This window comes from Tympanuchus pallidicinctus, unplaced genomic scaffold (genome assembly GCF_026119805.1).
Source record: "Tympanuchus pallidicinctus isolate F22 unplaced genomic scaffold, pur_lepc_1.0 scaffold11, whole genome shotgun sequence".
In the NCBI taxonomy this organism is placed as follows: Eukaryota; Metazoa; Chordata; class Aves; order Galliformes; family Phasianidae; genus Tympanuchus; species Tympanuchus pallidicinctus.
In genome coordinates, this window is record NW_026294627.1 from 19,751,303 (window position 1) to 19,770,480 (window position 19,178).

The following is a 19,178-nucleotide window of genomic DNA, read 5'->3' on the forward strand; positions in this document are numbered from 1 at the left end:
GGTTTTGAGGAGAACTTTTAGGTGTTCAGGAAGCGCAGGAGTGCTGTGTGATGACTTACAGAAGGGGTGATGTGCTGTTCAAAGAGAAATTCTGTCTAACAAAGTGGACCTGTGCCGGCTTTTACGCTGCTGGTACAGCAGATGTCATCGTGTGTATGAGCACAGGGTAGAAAAATACCAGCATATGCCAAACATAAAAGAATGATGCCTTTAGGAGGAGACGTGTTCCACTTCCTGAGACATTTTCTCATGGCCTGCGATAGAGACTGAGCCAAATTTATAGTTTATATAACCATAGCTAATTCAATTGATTCAAACAGGGTTATAATCAAGAATCCACGTGGTCCTTCATAACTTACTTTAATGAGGTACATTAACAAAACCAGGAAATGAGGATCTTGATGCTCTGGTTCCCTGAAATATGTTCTGAGTGTTGCTAAGTTGGAAAATATTATGTGCAGTCGGTGCTCAGTTTGGGTTTACAGAAGATGTTGAGTAATAAAGACAAACTCCTCTGACTTCTGAGCCAAACTCAAGTTCAAAAGAACATTTAACAATGCACTTAAATGCATTGCTGAATTAGGTGGGTCTAATTAAGTAATTAAAATAAGCACTCTCCTGTGTGCTTTCCTGAATCTGAGCCTTGCCCAGGAACATTTTGCTGAATCTTAGTGTTTAATTCAACTAAATGTGAGTATCGCTTGAAATCTCAAAGCTATAACAGTGGCAATTCTAAAAGTTGACAGTAGACTCTTATTTTAACCTAGAAAGTGTGTGGAGATTCACAAAAGCCAAACAGATGACCTAGAATTTATATTTTTAGAAATCTTTGAATATTTAAGCTGGAAAACTCTATGCCATAAAAGATATAAAGGGATAAAATTAACAAAGTCTGTCTTCGCCCAGAAGTGTTGTCCAGGTTTTCTTCGTCTATATTAGTAGTAGAGAGGAATGGGAAAAATGAGTCTGTCTGGGTTTGGGGACCAGGCAATGCGACACTGGTGACACTTTGGCTCCAAGTGAACTGCAGCACATGCTTAGCAGAGCTGTGTCAGAGGCTGCACGCTGTTCAGGCACAGCATGCCCTGCTCCAAGGCCAAGCATTGGCACACTTAGTCAGCATCACTGCTTGAACCGCTGCTGCACTACTTCATTTTTTAAAATCTGGCTTCTTTAAAGTCAAGCCAGGTAGTTCTGCTGCCCTACACAGTGTGCCCATGCCCTGTGAGAATGTCCCAGAGCATCCTGAGTGCAGCAGAAGTATCGTTCTTAAAAGGGCTTTGAAGCAGGCCCTGAGATACTTATCTGACCTATTGCATTTTTCTTACACGTAAAAACTGCTTACTTTGCTGATACAGCATAATCTACTCAGAAAAAAAAGAGCACTGCAATGAGTTTGGGTTTTGTTCTTTCCTCAGCCATCCGGTACGATGGAGTTAATGTGTTTGGATACACAGTCTGGTCCCTCCTGGATGGCTTTGAATGGCACAGGGGATACAGCATTCGGCGCGGATTGTTTTATGTTGACTTCCAAAGCCACGACAAAAAGCTGATACCAAAATCTTCTGTCTTGTTCTATCAAAAGCTGATAGAAAAAAATGGCTTCCCTCCTTTGCCTGAAAACCAGCCCATAGCAGGGGTCTTTCCCTGTGGCTTTGCCTGGGGGATTGTTGACAACTACATTCAGGTAAGTCTGATGGTGCAGCCAGTTGGTTCTCCAGCCAAACCACTGGACAAGATCATGTTGGTGAACTTACTGAATGAGGTCTTTGCTAGCATATATTACCACAGCACTGTGAGGAAATGGTTATAAGACTTTTATGGCAAATGCTGTGCCTTTTACCCTTCACTAATCTTTGTGTGACCAGGGAGATCTATTCTGGCTTGCAGTCTAGAAAAGAATTGCCTAGAAAAACATGAGAAAAGAAAGGGTCTGAGACTCCTCTTACCTGGATGTGTTATGTGTTACTGAAATCAGTTCTAATTCTGTTTAATGGAAGTTGCTTAGATGTGCTAAAGCATATTTCTTAAGGTCCTAATTTATGAGACTGAGGGTGTTACTGCTTTTTCAAGTCAATGACAATGTATTTGCCTGCTGTGGTTATGCATGTTTAAGAAAATTTCCTGAAAACTCCCAGCGTTTAAAATGGTGTGTTTCTACATCTCATGTGTATACATTTTTGCACTTCTGTTAGAAGACTTCTGTGTAAAAAAAAGGTGAATTATTTGGATTTAGATAAAATTTCTGTATTCCTTCCTTGCCCATTAGAATAGGACTGTGTCTGACTGAAGCTTCAGTGCCCCTGGATAACACATAGAGTGAACGAGGATCCAGTTCATAGCTCGCACTGTTTTTATTTCTGCTAAATGTGATATTTCAAGAGAACCTTTCAAATGTTAAGACTTCATAATGTGTAAAAACTGTAGCTTAGTTACAGTCTCTAACTGTTTGGCTCTGTAATTCTCAGACACTGCTTTGGCTTACAGGGCTCCTCCCACCACAGTGAGGATGTGCAGTTAAACTCAGCTCCGAAACTGGATCCAAGAACAGAATTTTTGATTTAGATTTTCCACAAAGACAGAATATTTCTTCAGGCTGGTGTTAAGGGGGCTTGTTTGTTTTTTCTTACTCCAAACTAAGATCAAACTTTGTTCTTCTAAAAAATACGGCACCCTCCTTATCTGATACATTGATTTCCAAGAAAATTCAACTGTCATTATCCTCCCAGCTCATAGATAGATTAGGGACCTGGAAATGAAATTGCTGCCTTTGGGATCGATAACTGCTGTGAAGTTACGGAGTCACTCAGCTTAAGACAGGTAAAAATCCCCCCTATCCCCTAAACCTTCAAAGCTGAATATTTTCATTTCAAAATGCTGTCCAAACAGTTTGTGCTGTAAGGCTTAGGTAGCGTGATTTGTAGATGCATCACATTGGAAAAAACTCTTTTGACAGCATTCCCAGAGTATTAGTGGAAATGCATGCTTTAGTAATCTACAAGGGACAATTCTCCAGAAAAGCAATTTCCCGCAGACACGCTGTTTTTTATTACTTTCTTCTATAAGCACTGTACTGACCTCTCCGGAGAAAATAGCAGCTGATTTTCAGCAGCTCTTTATGCGGTCTGCAGAGCCTCAGCTATGAGTTGAACACTGGTTGTAGGCTGACACCTGCTTTTCAAACAGAGGGCAGGACAAGGAAATCTTAACTCAGGGGAATCTTGTGCCCGAAGGAGAAAGAGGGACAAATAAACAGATATACAGGAACAGCACCTTTAAGTTTGGATCTTTGTTTTATGCTAGAATATAAAAAAGGGTTTTACTTCGTGCAGTAATTTACGGAATTCATTTTCCCCTTCTCCACTCCTTGTCATGTTTGTGATGCTCACTTAAATGAGAAATTATAATTCTGCAGGACTTGGAGGAGCTCATGTCTTACTGTGTTTGGCACGTCATAACAGGCACATCTGACATCTGAAGCCTTAAGACTTACGGGAAAACTGTTTATTGTGGGGTGACATATAGTGGATAATGATAGGACAAAGGGGAATGGTTTTAAACTGAGACAGGGGAGGCTTAGGTTAGGTATCAGGAGGAAGTTTTTCACACAGAGGGTGGTGATGCACAGGAACAGGTTGCCCAAGGAGGCTGTGGATGCCCCATCCCTGGAGGCATTCAAGGCCAGGCTGGATGTGGCTCTGGGCAGCCTGGTCTGCTGGTTGGTGACCCTGCACATAGCAGGGGTTGAAACGAGATGATCATTGTGGTCCTTTTCAACCCAGGCCATTGTATGATTCTGTGATTCCGTGATACTCAGAAGTCTAAAAAAAAAATCCATCATAAATTGACACCTCGCTGAAATAACTTGGAATTGAGTTCTGCGTAATTAAATTAAAAGGGACTTCTTTAGCAAGAGAGAAAAATTTGCTTGTCAACTGAATTTGTACTAAAAATCAAGTGCAGAACTTTATGCATCTTGCATTATAGTCATGAAAAAAATGGACACAGAAATGATGTTGCATTCATTATTTCTTTTACTGTGTTCAAGGAGTGGTCTTGAAAGAGATGCCAGTGGGTAATTTACAACAGCCAGAACCTGCAGTGTAGCTTAAACATATTTAAAAGGCCTACAGTCTTTGCTACAAATCTGCTTCTCTGGAGATCTGCTGCTGTTTTAATGCTTTAGCCCTGAGCATTCCCTCATTTCTGTGAGTAACGCAGCAATCTGGAGATGGTATAAGCACAGTAACTATAAGCTTGTATGGCAAATAGTTGAAAAAGATATGTAAATTTGGTACTGTTCTGACATCACATGTTAGCAGAGGATTAATTCTTTCATATGAGCCAGAGATGCTAATATATCAGAGATCTGTGAAGTGCTAAATGTACTGTTTGTCTTGCATAGTTCTGTCAGTGAGTTGTGCTTGATGGAAATGATGTTCCCACATATCTAGAACAAACACCTTGAATCTGCTGTCTTTCTGATTCTACCTAGGTAGACACAACTCCTGCCCAGTTTCTTGATCCTAATGTTTATGTGTGGGATGTTCACCAGACGAAGAAATTAATTAAAGTGGATGGAGTTTTCACCTCCAAACGCAAGCATCACTGTGTTGATTTCGCTGCCATCAGATTCCAGATCTCTCTTCTGCAGGAAATGCATGTCACTCACTTCCATTTTTCACTGAAGTGGTCTTCAGTCCTTCCTTTAGGCAATCTTTCTCTAATCAACCACACACTTGTACAGTATTATCAGTGTTTTTCTAGTGAACTTCTCAGAGTTAATATAACTCCTGTTGTTGCTTTATGGCAACCTATGGCTGAGAATCAAGAGCTTCCACCTTCTCTTGCCAAATATGGAGCTTGGGAAAACTCAGAAACTGTTCAGGCTTTTGTTGAGTATGCAAAATTCTGTTTTGCAAGTCTTGGGGACTATGTAAAATTTTGGATCACAATGAATGAACCATCTGTGAAAAACTTGACATACACTGCAGGACACAATCTGTTGAAAGCCCATGCGAAAGCATGGCGTCTTTATGACAAAGAATTCAGAAGATCTCAGAAGGGTAAAATATCTATAGCTCTGCAAGCTGACTGGGTAGAACCAGCTTGTCCCTTTTCCAAGAATGACCAAGAAGTTGCTGACAGAATTTTAGAGTTTGACATTGGCTGGCTTGCAGAGCCCATCTTTGGCAGTGGTGACTACCCAGACGTGATGAGGGCATGGCTTCACCAGAGAAACAGCATTGACCTGTATAATTTCCACTTGCCTTCTTTCTCAGAAGATGAAAAGAAATTAATTCAGGGCTCATTTGATTTCTTTGCCTTAAGCCACTACACAACTACCCTTGTGGGCTGGGAGAAAGAAGATGCACTGAAATATGACCACTACCTTGAAGTTCAGATGATCAATGACATCACATGGCTGCACTCCCCCAGCAGAGCTGCAGTAGTGCCCTGGGGACTGCGTAAAGTGCTCAGATGGGTTAAATCAAAGTATGGCAATGTCCCAGTTTATGTTATGGCTAATGGAATTGATGATGACCAGAATATGGTGCACGATAGGCTCAGAGTGTATTACATTCAGAATTACATCAATGAAGCTTTAAAAGGTAAGGAATCATATGTTGTTCATATGTCACAAATACCACTTTCAGTGAGTATACTTTGTGAAAGAGGATGTTTTAATTAAAAAATAATAATAATTAAGCTTTGCTTAGAATACTGCGTAAATTATTACAGCTTAGTTTTTCCTCTTTTTTACAACTGTCTGGTGTTACTTGCCTGCATTCTGCATAACCATGCAGAAGAACTTTTTGGTGGGTACAAGAGCTTTAACTAGACGTTATGTGAGTAGCTTCATGTGTGTGTAGTCCTATTTTCTTCCTGTTGCAATTCAACCATTCTATTTCTTCGTTGCTTCTCTCTTCACTGATGTGCTTCAGAGCTGGATGTGAGTTCTGTTCCTCAGCTGTCTCTGTATCTAATCCAGCAGTTATCTTGGCTTTTCATAATACTTCACCTCTCTACCACATATGCTGCTTCCTAAACTGTATCCTGCTATTCAGAATTCAAGCCAGTTGTTCTCTCTGTCTCAGAGATTCATAAATTATAAGGTAAAATGGAGGCATTTTGAGTCATCCTGTCAAACAACGAAGAGATTTTTTAGAAAAACTCAAGACCTGGATGAGTTAATTTTTAATGGAGAATCTCATACACTTCAATATAAGCTGTTTCAGTGTCAAGTTACCCACTGTTTTCATATATATAACTATTAAAAAACTTATTTCTAGTCTTAATTTCTTTGTCTTCAGCTTTCAACAGTTTTGTAATGCATTTCCATGTATTGGCTGTCACAAGCAGAAAATAAGCCAGATCAAACTGTAGATGTCCCTGTTCACTGTCCAACTGGGAGTTGGACTCTGAAGGTCCCTTTCAGCTCTAACGATTCTATGGTTCTGCAAGCTACCTCTCATTTAACTCTCTGACAAATACTTCCAACAAAGCTCTTTGTGTCCCTTAGATAAAACATGATTTAGAATCTTTCAATTATTAAACTTATTTCTGTTTGCCAGCATTCTTCTTGAGATATGTAAATTCCAGGTCTGGACACACTGTTCCTACTGCAGACACACCTGTAGATGAAGTGTGTATAATGTTACCTTTTACAGTTTTACTCCTCTTTTCAAAGTCCCATTGGCCCATTAGCCCTTTTGGCAGCAGGTTGGTCACATGCAGTCTCTTGCTATCTGCTGTTATCTACTCATTAAAGGTTCCCTCCCCTCAGGATGGAACTGTTTGTACTGAAATGTGGTCTACCTCTATGCCACCCTTGTTTTTATTCATGCTCAAGTACCTCTAACCTACTGGTGGAAAACTTGCTACACTAGTGATGTTTCTAATGTTTGTGTTCTTTGTAAACTTTGTGAGAAATAGTTTTATTTCAGGCCACTAAAAGATGATTAAATATCTTAGTTGTAAAAGCCATTTTTTCATGACCACCTGCTGGTACATGTATCTACTGGGGCAATTAACTCTCTGCAATTACATTTCTAAACTTACCTGCTCTATTTGAGTCCAGCTGAAATCTGCTTATTATGGGCCCACCTTGACCTCATAACATTTCATTTTCTCAATCCAAATGCCATATAATACCAAGTCAGTTATCTTATGAAGTTGTAAGAACACTGCATCAAACATTACTTGTATTGATCTACTGATCTCATAAAAGTGATGTCAAGTTAAGATGTCAAATTAGTTTGACAAGATTTATTTTTCATAGAGCTGAGCTGATTGGCATTAATCATATATATCTCCAGTAATTCATATATATCAAGCCTTATATAATCTATCCCATTATTTTAGTAGGTATTCAAGGATGGCTGGCAGTTCCATCATCCTGTCCACTGAATTAAGTGATGGCTGTAATTTACACTTCCTTTAGGAATTAGTCAACATCCATACTAAGTGCCCAAGAGTTCCTTTGGCAACATTTTGAAGTACTGGATGCATGTTTTCTGCATCTGCAGTTAAAAACATGTCTTAGATGTATTTGGATTCATGGTTTCAATCTGTTAGGTTTGTTTGCTTTGTCTCCTTCCTAACACTTTAGGCTATACCAGCTTTTGGGATGTCGCTAAGTATGTGAATATAGGCTTTTCTCTCAGTTCCCATTAGTCTGCACATACTCCCATTGTTCACAGAACTTTGTCACTCATACAGCATCACTCAACTACTCCCTACCTCTTCTAAACAGCCTGGAAATAGCCATATATTTTCCCACTAATAGCATAATACTTATGTGTAAGACATATTTTCCAGGCTTTATGCCTTCTTTGTCATGGGCAAACATATCCCTGCTAACCAGTCACAATTACCCAGTGCTCTGTCTTCCAAAGAGCTTTTTCACTCTCTGTTCTTCCGACGCACTGTTACTGTGCTTTTGTCCATCTTCTCCTTACCCACCTAACAAACTTTTAACTTTGCCCCCCTGACTGACTCAGGTTTCTCCAGGACTTACATTTTTCTTCTGCAAGATGTTCTGCTCTGACTGGAACAAAAAATCTTTTGTCTTTACCTCGGGGTCACACTGCACTAAGTACATGTGTGGTCTCACCCTGAGTTTTCTTTTCTGCCTTCTTCCAACTGGTCTCTGGGGCTGCATGGAGCTACGAGAGATGGTTTAGTAGCTTGTGGCACTGATAGGAATGGGAGGGTGGTTGGACTAGATGATCTTGCAGGACGTTTCCAACCTTGTGATTCTGTGATTATGTGGCAGCGCTGGCACATTGCTCTCCTGCACCATTCCAAAGGAGCCAATAAGTTTATGCAGATTAACACTTCCAGGGTACAGTACAGAACCATTTGAGCTGAGACTGCTTTTTTTTTTTTTTTTTTTTTTTTTTTTGTGGAGTGTTTATGTTCATCTTTGCCAAGTGAAAATAAAGAGCAGCAATAACCATTTATGTGACAGCACTAAATCCACATGCAGTTTTACAAACACAAACTAATTATCCTGCATAACAGCTCTCTTAAAGGGTAGGTAAATATCTCATTTTGCATGTGAGAATTGGATTAGAAGTGCTTGGTGACTTGCATGTGGCTGCAGAGAAAACTACTTTTGGAGAAGCTGTGGATGCCCCATCTGTGGAAGTGTTTGAGGCCAGGCTGATTGGGGGTCTGGGCAGCATCAGTGTACCTTTCCCTGATGGCACCATCCCACTGGCAGTGAGAAAGGCAGCCTGGTATCCTCCTTCCTTGGCCTTCCTCTTGGGAACCAGGGGAACAGGCTGCAGAAGCCCCAGTGCAGGGACACCAAAACCTGCTTTCTTGCTTTCTTTTCCGCTGACCCATCTTTTCACAGTAGGCTTCACGCTGATCATTAAACAGAGTCCTGTGCTCACAGCTGTGTTTACCAAGTGCAAGGAAATAATTTACAGGATAGTCAGATCACATTGTCTGGCAATGACTGAGAAACATTTTTTATGACAAATACTGCATGGATATACATGTGCCTTACCTTATTTGTAAGAAGAGAGGGGCCAGATCTGGGTTTCACAGCCTACTGTTCCTGCACTATGTACTGGTATATGATATTGCACTTGAATGCCAAAGTGACATTTATTTGTTTATTTTGCAGCTCACGCTTTGGATAATGTTAATCTCCAAGGATATTTCGTCTATTCTTTTAATGACAAGACCGCTCCTAAATATGGTCTGTACAGTTATGTTGCAAATCAATATGAAGCAAAGCCTTCTATGAAGCACTACAGAGAAATAATTGACAATAATGGTTTTCCTGCTCCCGACACTGCTGAGGTGCTGTGCCCGGAGGAGACTGCTGTGTGTCCTGAATGCCACTTTTTCCGAACCAGAAAATCATTATTTGCCTTCATCTCTTTCATATTTGTTGCTTTTATTGTTACTGTATTCTGCATTATGTACTACTCCAGAAGAGCAGAAAGGCGGTATAAATAGAGCTGCCCCTGCATCCATCACCCAAGGCCCTTTTTCTCACATCCCCGTGGGAGATCTGAAATGGGAGTTCACAGTGGGGTGGTGACTTCAGCACTAGGAAGGCATGCACACTGCTTACTGCTGCAGGACACTGACAGCGAGCAAATATTGCTAGCATATGGCTTCCAGAAGCCACTCTCTGTGGTTTAATACATATGGTTTGGGACCAGTCTTTAATTCCTGTGGTAGGAGCTATACCACAACCTTCCTTGGGACCTTTGGCTGAGCAGATGCTTTGCCCTCTGTGATTTTTCCCTTATTGAGTTTGATAGGTCTGTTTTGAGCACCACCACTGAGTGGTGGAAGAGCCTGAATGCCAAAATTATCCAAGAAAAGATGGAGAAACAAGATGATTTATACTTCCAAAGTAGGCTCTAATGCTGATGTTAGGTGATCAAAGCAAACACCTCCCTGGAGCAGGGCACGTGGGTGAGCGGAGACTGAGAACTGCACAAACAGCAACTCTGGTTGCTGGGATTCATGGTTCACACAAACTCACTGCTGCTGTGCTTCTGAGCACAAATCAACACTGATGACTGCACAGGATTTGAGGATCTGTTCAGGAATCTTCTTTCAAGGACCTGTGTCTTTCTCAGAGGGAAAGGCAGCAGGGATTTGTCCTGGGGTGGCAGGCATTGTGCAATCTGACGGGAAGAGTTGAGAAGAGAGGACCTTTCTCTGCACATAAGTTGTGTTAAGCATGGAGAATTTAGATCCCAACCTTTTGCTGTAATAATCCAGCACTTTATTGCTGCTTTTGCCACGGTCTGAGATCTTGGAGACGCTGCTGCTGAAATGAGTCATCCATTTTCCATGAGGCTCTTCTGGTTCTGTGGGACGCTTTCTTTTGAGCAATGGGATCTGGCCCTGATAGCATTTCCTTCCCAAATTATGACTGGGCTGAAATTAGCAAAATATTAGCGGCATCATTTATTAGTAGAAATAGAGATGGAGGAAAACTTGGTGTTATTTTGCCTGATTTGTGAATTACTGCATTAGGAATGTTCGTGGTAGAAAGCAGTATGGCCATTTTTCTCCACTTCTAACTCTGGGCCTGCACAGCCTTCAGCTGTAATTGTGTTTTTATTGCTATGTGAATAATGTCAGTCACTGGAAAGAATATTTTAAAGGAAATGTGCTCTGTGTTAATTAAGAATTATTTATCTACTAAGCTGATTATGCTGTATTAAATGTGATGTTTATCTCCTCGACAGCTAACAGATGACTAAATGACCTCCTTTGGTTCCTTACAATCCGAATATTTTATGAATCTGTGATTCTGTGCTGTAAATTAAAACTTATGTATGAAATACTATTTTCATTTGTGACTGAAAAGTATTTGTTTTTCTTAAGTAATCTGCAGAAATAGAAAAGAGTATTTTATCACAATTATTAATATATCCTCCAGTATTAAAATGGTCTCTCTTTACACTAATCTAGATTTTGATATCAAGGTGAAAATATATTTGATATTAAGGTGAAAAATTCCAAGTAAGTCAAGAACTATTAAAAATGTACATAAAAATTATTTATAGCATGATAGCACTTGCTGAAGAAGAGCAAATTTTAAGCTGCTGTATTTATGTGTTGCTGCCTGGTGCAGTGAGGAAATTACAAAGAAATGCCTTAGCCTAAATGTATGAAATGCAAAATGGCTTTCTCCATGTCATGGCAGTGAATCACAGCAAATGCATTTACTCCATTGTGTCAGGTACTGTCTCAATCCATGCTAAAAAGTGACTTTTATTTAAAATGTAGCCAGGTCACATGTGACACTGTATTTGTGTATGTTTTAATGATTTCGTTGTTGGTAAAATAAAATGAAACCAGGCCTGATCTTTTTGGTCAGCTGAGCTTCCATGTCCTCCCTATGCTCCAGAGGTTCAGCAGACCTGGAAAGGCAAACCCAGGACAGTGTGGAGCTGGTGGGCACTGAGTGCCTGGACTGTGCTGGCACTAAGCTGACAGCTTTCCATCCTGCACGTCGTGTTGGTGTGCTAGTGGACAGGCCGGTCACAGTGTGAGGGGTGAAGCCAGCAGTCCTAGCAAGGAGACACCGCAGTCTGGCTGATATGTAACCACCGACAGGCAGATGGCACCAGCTGGATAGTTAATTTGTAGATAAAGTGGCTTTTGCTACTGCAAAGCCTTGTGATCACATCCTGTAATGGTGCCATGGCACGTAGAAATAACACAGTCTTTGGTGCTTTGCCCTTCAGGAGAGGGTTTAGATGTCACTGCTAAGTGGGCCCTGGCGACTGCTGAAGCTCTGACCTTGGCAGCCTGCCTGCGGCATGGCACGTGGCTCTGAGTGCCCTGGTGGACCTGTAGGTGTCCCTGTTCATTGCAGGGGAGTTGGACCAGGTGACCTTAAAGAATCCCTTCCAACTCAAACGATTCTATGATTTTATGACTGTTGGTTATCAGGGGCCAGTGCATGCTTCTTGTCAATCTTAAAAACACTCTCTGCACAAAAACCCTGGAGGCAAAGATCAGCCCCTGGCCAAGGAAGGAGAGCAGCGGTGTGCTCATGCAGATAGCTCCAGCCAGCACCTCCTGTGATCCAGCTGCAGCCATGGGATTTTCTGGACTGAAATGTTGTTGCTCAATGCTCCAAATTAAACGTTATAAAATAATATATATACACTTTTATTCAAAATATTTTTTTGTGACTTGAGTGCAACGCTTCTGTTTTCTTTCTCAAGACTGTGCAGTGTGAGCACCAGAGGGATCTTCACTAATTGCAAGAATGAATTTTATATTGTTTTTATAACAATCTTAGAAATGAAATAAAGATAACTGTAGATAACAAATGGCAATCTGCTCTTAATTTTTAATCTGTCCAGTTTTCCAGTCTGCTGTCTGAGGTGCAGAGTTCCTTTCAAGGAGCTCTAGTGGTAGCTCCACAAGCCGTTTGTGCTGCTGTTTGTTTTTCCAGTGCTGCATGAATAGACCTGACTTTTGAGGGAGAATGCTGGGGCCTGCACCTAAGCAGAGGCTTTTCCAGCAGAGCTCTGACTGAGGCATCAGAAGGGTTTGGGTTCTTTATTTATTTTTATAGTGACTTTAACTAGTGAAAAAGCTGTGGAAGTAACCTTGCTAGTAGAAGTTAGACTCAATGACCCTTGTGGGTCCCTTATAACTTAGGATATTCTATGATTCTATAATCCTATGGGAAGTTTTGAGGTTAGATGTTAGGAAAAATTTCTTCTCCAAAGGAGTAGTCGGGTGCTGGAATGGGCTGCCCAGGGAGGTGGTGGAACACCACCAAAACCCTGGAGGTGTTCAAGAACCATTTACATTTTGTATTTAGAGACATGGTTTTGTGGGGAAATATTGGTGGTAGGTGGATGGTTGGACTGGATGATCTTGGAGGTCTTTTCCAACCTTGGTGATTCCATGATTCTAAGCTGTTTGTTGTGATAGCTTATTCTCTAGTAACGCTGCTGTAAACTTTATGGCTCTTATGTTTTAGCAGCCCTGCTCTGAGCCTTGAAGGAATTTGTCAGCAGGGCTGCGGCACAAAGCAGGCAGCTTTAGCAAAGCAAATGTCACAGTGAAAGGCAGTAAGAGCAGAAAGGAAAAAAAGCTAATGAATGGGATAGCAGCCTTGCAAGTGAGAAAATGTTTAAACAAACACATTGCTTTTCTAACTGTGTTGTATCTATTTATTTCTGAGTCATTTAGAAATTCATTCGGTTTGAAAAAATCTCACAGGAAAAAAACTTCCATCCTTCCTAAGGGTAAAATAGCCATTTCTAGGTGCTTCAGCTTCAGCTGAAAAAGACCAGACTTGTTCCTCCCTTCCTTATGGAAGGCTGCAAAGCAGAGGTGAGGAAATGAAAGGAGAAAGTTTGTCCCCTCTCTCATACGTTGCTCTCGGGTTGCTGAAACGCCCTTTGCCAACAACTACAAGGCTGAGGGTGGTGCTGGCTGGCTCAGCCCACTCTTTATAGAGTCTGAAAAAAGAAGGAATAATAAGGTGACAGAGTGGCAGAATCTGGTGTATCAGGGGCTTTTGTTCTGTATTGTGAGTTGAGCAAAAACACCACTTTGTCCAACAGTTCTAAGAAAAACAAATTCATTAAGAAACCAGAAAGTTGCAATACCAGGAGCCTGCAGCCAAGATGCTTGTGGGTGCTGACATTTTGCTGGCTAGTACATCGTGGTGCTGTGTGTGTTTGGGCAGGCGTGGCAAAAGGACCAGGGGAGCAGAGAGAAGCCAGGGAAAACATTAATGAAGCAGGGCAGAAAAGCCAAAGGCACAAGAAAATGTGTGAATTCCTTGCCCTGATTTCTAGGAGGACAATGTCTGTGGAGCCTTGAGTGCCACAGGGCACTTAACTTGGGCTGAGCACCTCCAGTGCCCACAGCACGCAGTAGTGTGGTGCTAGCTTAACAGGGTCTGAGCAAACAGCTGGCTGTGCTCTGGTTCTTCTGCCTTACAGACCCTGCACTGAACCTTGTGCAGGGCTGCACACCTGTCTATGGAAATCTGTTTTTTCCCTCATGCTGGAGGGACTTGTGAATTGGCCAAGTGTTTTTAGTTCAAGAGGTGCAGCATTATAAACTGCCTGCACTGTAAAGTTTTATGAGGTGAGAAAGTTTTGTAGGCTGGCAGAAGCAATAGCACATGCTGGAGAGTATCGCAGGGCCTCTAAGGACCTCTAAGTCCACCCCTAATGGAAGTCTGTGGATTTTATGTACATTTGTAACTTGTTTATCAGCCACAATGCTGCAGGATGTGTGAGCTGATACTGGCTCTCCTTGTGTCTCAGACTTGGTGGCTGTGGGGCCTGGCACTGCACAGCACGTGCCTGGTGCTCACGTGTACATTGCTCTAGCTGGTGACATGTTATTGTTGGGCAGGAAGGAAAAATAGCATGACAAAGCTCTTTCTGTTTTATTCTTTTGTCTTTGTGGTCGTATTAATTCAGAATAATCATTATATAAATGCACAGGAGATGCAGTGGAGGGCACATTCATATTTAAAGTCTTCCAGTGCTCTTACTCTGCAGTCATTCATCTTCTTCTTTAATTACAGCAAATGATCTCAGAGGCACTTAAAAGATTAAATTACTCAATTATTCAAAAAAAATCCAAATGCAATAAATGTGTATCTTCTCTGATAAATACAAGTGATTGCTGAAAAAAAGTTGCCCAAGGCAAGAAACCTGGTGAAGCCAAGTAAGTCATAATGTAACATTTTGGCTTAGCCTAGTGACACCCATTTAATTTTTCATTATTTGTAGCAGTTATTTTCAGTTGTAGTGATAATAGCCACAGATTGTTCCATTGCTGTCCTGGGGATGTCAGTGGTGAGATAGATAATAGAATTATAGAATCATAGAATCATAGAATGGTTTGGGTTGGAAGAGACTTAAGATCATCTAGTTCCAACTCCCCTGCTATAGGCAGGGACACCTCCCTCTAGACCAAGTTGCTCAAAGCCCCATCCAGGCTGGCCTTCAAAGCATCCAGAGAGGGGTCATCCACAGCCTCGCTGGGCAATCTGTTCCAGTGTCTCACCATCCTAACAGTAAAGAACTTCTTCCTAATATCTAGTCTAAAACTACCCTCTTCCAGTTTAAAGCCATTTTCCCATGTCCTGTCACTGCAAGCCCTTCTAAAAAGTCCTTCCCCAGCTTTCCTGTAGGCCCCCTTCAGGTATTGGAAGGCCACTGTAAGGTTTCCCCAGAGCCTTCTTTTCTCCAGGATGAAGAGTACACTCTCTGAGTATGCCCATCCAGCCAATTCCTTATCCAGCATGTGGTCCATCCATCAATTCTGTTTTTTTCCAATTGGGCGACCAGGACGTCATGAGAGATAGTGTCAAATGGTTTGCACAAGTCCAGGTAGATGACATCAGTTGCTCTTACTTTATCCACTGATGCTGTAACTCTATTATTAAAGGCCACCAGATTTGTCAGGCATGACTTGCTCGTGGTGAAGTCATGTTGGTTACCACCAATCACCTCATCTTTATTTTCCATGTGCATTAGTAGGATCTTCAGGAGGATCTGCTCCACTATTTTGCCAGGCACGGAGGTGAGGCTGACTGGCCTGTGGTTCCCTGGATCTTATTCCTTTCCCTTCTTGATAATGGGCCTTATGTTTCCCCTTTTCCAGACAGTAGGAACTTCACCAGACTACCATAATACTTGAAATATGATTTATAGAGGATTGGCAACTCCATCTACCAGTTCCCGCAGAACCTGTGGATAGATCTCATTGGGTTCCATGGACTTATCTGCCTCCAGGTTCTTTAGATGGTCACAAACCTGATCTTCACTTACATCAGGCAGAAATTCCATCTCCCAGTTCTTACCTTTGCTTTCTGCAACTTTGGGTCATGTGGCTAGAGCCCTTACCAATGAAGGCAAAGAACTCATTGAGTACATCACCTGTCTCTGTATCTCTTATGAATAGGTCTCCAGTTTCCTTCTGGAAAGGGCCCACATCTTCCCTAGCCTTCCCTTTATCACTGATAGATTACAGAATTTTTTCTTGTTCCCTTTATGTATCTGGCTAGATATAATTAGATATAGCCCTCCAAACCTGATTCTTGGCTTGGACAACTTATTTGTAGTTCTTCCAGGTCACCCGTTTCTGCTTTCATTCCCTATGGACTTCCTTTTCACATCAAACTATGTCCAGGAACTCCTTGTTGATCTATGGAGGCCTCCTGGCATTCTTGCCTGCTTTCCTCTTTCTTAGGATGCACTACTTCTTTTGCCTGAAAAAGATGGTCCTTGAATACTGACCTACTTTCTTGGACCCCTCTTCCCTCCAGGACTTTATCCCAGGTCAACCTGTCAGGCAATTCACTGATGAGGTTGAAGTCTGCATTCCTAAGTCTAGGAAAGATGCTGATGCTCCAAGTGTTCCAGCAGCTCTCCAAATACCTAGAGAGGTTTTGGATGCTCCCACCTTGGAGACATTCAAGGCCAGGACAGATGGGGCTTTGAGTAGTCTTGTCTTGTCTTGTGGGAGGTGTTCTGCCTCTAGCAGGGGGGTTGGAACTAGATGATCTTAAAGGTCCCTTCCAACACAAACCATTCTAATATTCTTGGATCATAAATGTCAAGAGAACAGTGCAGCAAGAAGCAATCCCTCAGGCTGAGACCAGCAGCTCAACACGATGAAAAGTTTGTGAGACAGTGTGACCAGGGAGTAAACCCCACTCATGGTGATACTTGAAGATGGGGTATGGTCTGGTGTTTGGAGAGAGTCTGCAAATAACATGGATGTGGTGGCTTGCTCATGATGGGGTGAGTTGATGGCTGAAGGGGCAGTGTCCAGCCTGGAGCTAGTTCAGGAGCCCTGGGAGAAGCAGAGATGTTGGATGACCAAATGCTGACTCTGAAATGGCTCTTTCTCCATCCCTTCACCCCGAGATGGAGTTGATGGTGTGATTTATGCATGGGCATTACCAACAGTGCTGTGAGAATGTCATGAACACATCTTGGAGGAAAGAATCGTAGAATCATCGAATCGTCAAGGCTGGAATAGACCTCTAAGATTATGTTGTCCAATTGTTCACCTACAACCAATATTACTCACTAAACTGTGTCCCTCAATGCCAAGTCTACAAACTTCTTGAACACCTCCAGGGACAATGACTCCACCACCTTCCTGGGCAGCCTGATCCACTGTCTCACCACTCTTTTGGATGAGTTTTTCCTAATATCCAAGCTGAACTTCCGCTGGTGCAACTTAAAGCCATTTTGTCTTGTCATTTCAGCAGGGAGGTGACTCTTCGGGGAAGCAGAACTAAAGAGCTAAAAAATGTCAATTTCTCTCTAGGTCAGCACTGAGTAGGACAGTGGGGCAGCCATGAAGCCAATATGACCTGCACTCACAGGGGTGGTGGGCTTCTCATTCATGTTGGTTGGTGACAGTCAATATTGCTGGATGCAGACGGGTGCTGGGGTGGGTAAAGCAGCTCCCTCCTGGCAGATCTCAAAACTGAAGGAGTGTGGGGAAAAGAAAGTCAAGTCAGAACAGCTACTCTATGGGACTCCTGCTCTGTGGACCTTCTACTGCTATGAACACTAGGTTCAGTTGGAGCTGGTGGGGTGTGGAGGAGTGTTGGAGCTGGCTGGGCTGCCGCTCAGGGTGTTTGGGTTCAGGCTGCCCACAGGTACCCAGCTCACCTCTGTCCCACATACAGGGTGCTGCCAACCAGCAGATGCTGTTGATAGAATTACTGCTGTCTGGGTGGGAGTCTGCAGTTCCCACATTAATTTAATTAAAAAAAAAAAAGAAAAAAAAGAAAAAAAAAAAAGGAAACAAATAGTATAACTCAATAGGTGGCCTCTCAAGGAGAAAGAGTTGTTCCAGTGAACCTTCAGAACATGTCAGGCAGTCTGGGAATGGACAGATGGCCATGAGGCTCAATTGCACCCATACATTGCAAATTGTTGCAAATCTTTGCTGTAGCAAGTGCTGGCTCTGTGTTTCAGCCATGTGTCTGTCTCTGAGCTGTTTCAAGCTGGTGAGGAAGAAAGAGCAGAGTCTGTAGTTTTAGGTTGAGCTTCCCTAATGCCCTTTTGCAGAATTGAGTATTTTGATTAAGAAATAAACTGCAATCCTTTTGCTGGCATGTCAGTGAAGTTCCATGCAGCTGCTCTTTCCAAGCAGAGTGGTTTTCTTCTGGAGAAGAAGATACTGCCCCAGAATAACACATTTTCTGGTAAAGTACAGTCACGACGTTGACCCTATTCTGTCTCCTTGCAAATTGGTGCCAATGAACTGCATGCCGTGGCTCAAGTCTTTGCTCAAAGCTTTCTCATTTAATCTGCTGTGGTGCATGGACACTTGCAGATACAAGCCCTGGCAGGATGGCAGTGCCCTCCCCGGTGTGGGGCTGTGATCATTGACTGCTTGGCCATGATTACTCAATGCTCCTGTAGGTTACATTTTATGCAAAAAGGTGCTAGCCTTCATTAGAGGCATAGTAACATTTCTGGTGTCTGGGTAGTTTTATGGATTAGGGAGGGTATCAGAGAAGTGTGTGAGAACTTCCACAAGGTCAGCCTATTGGCATTTTCCCTGTCATTTATTTGTTGACCCAGACATTGCTCAGATCTATAGCCTACAGCCTACAGTTGCTGTGTGTTGCATGACATGTGTGGATTTTTTTGGCATCCGTTACATTTTTGGGCAATCATGATGCTGAGGGCATAGGAACTAGATGCCTTATAATTTAAATTTGCACGTTTTAGTCCAAGCACACAGCCTGCTCTGAACATGGGATTTGAAACCCCATGCCCTGGTCCAGGCACACCATGGTGAGGTTGCAACATGATCAGCCTGGCCAAGCACTCATCTCAATAAAGCCAGTGTACAGCTGTGGCTATTGCACATCTCATAAGGACAGCACAACATGGCCAAGCTAAATCCCCAAAAAGTGAATGGACCATGTTCTACAAGTGCTGCTTGCAACATCACTGCCTGCCTCTGCTGTGTTACTATTGACTATCATTTTTCATCCTCTCCTACTTGATTTGCAGGCTGCAGCAGTCTTTTGCGCAGGTGTTTCAACATTTTCATCCTACAGCCATTTCAGTATGTCCAGCCTGTGCTCTCATCTAACAAGTATCCAAAGAACAACATCTCTTAGGCATGCCAAGATCATCCAAGGCTGACACTAATTCTGC

General features: G+C 42.3%; 1 protein-coding gene across 1 annotated transcript in view; it reads left to right on the top strand.

Moving 5' to 3' along the window:
- Nucleotides 1-11,352, top strand: part of KL (klotho) — a 47,339-nt gene extending 35,987 nt beyond the window's left edge. The window contains exons 3-5 of the mRNA XM_052671008.1: nt 1,419-1,687; nt 4,496-5,612; nt 9,140-11,352. Of these exons, the coding sequence (XP_052526968.1) occupies nt 1,419-1,687; nt 4,496-5,612; nt 9,140-9,477 (1,724 nt within the window). The 3' untranslated portion in view covers nt 9,478-11,352. The remainder of the gene's footprint in view (nt 1-1,418; nt 1,688-4,495; nt 5,613-9,139) is intronic.
- The last annotated feature ends 7,826 nt before the right edge of the window (nt 11,353-19,178 follow it).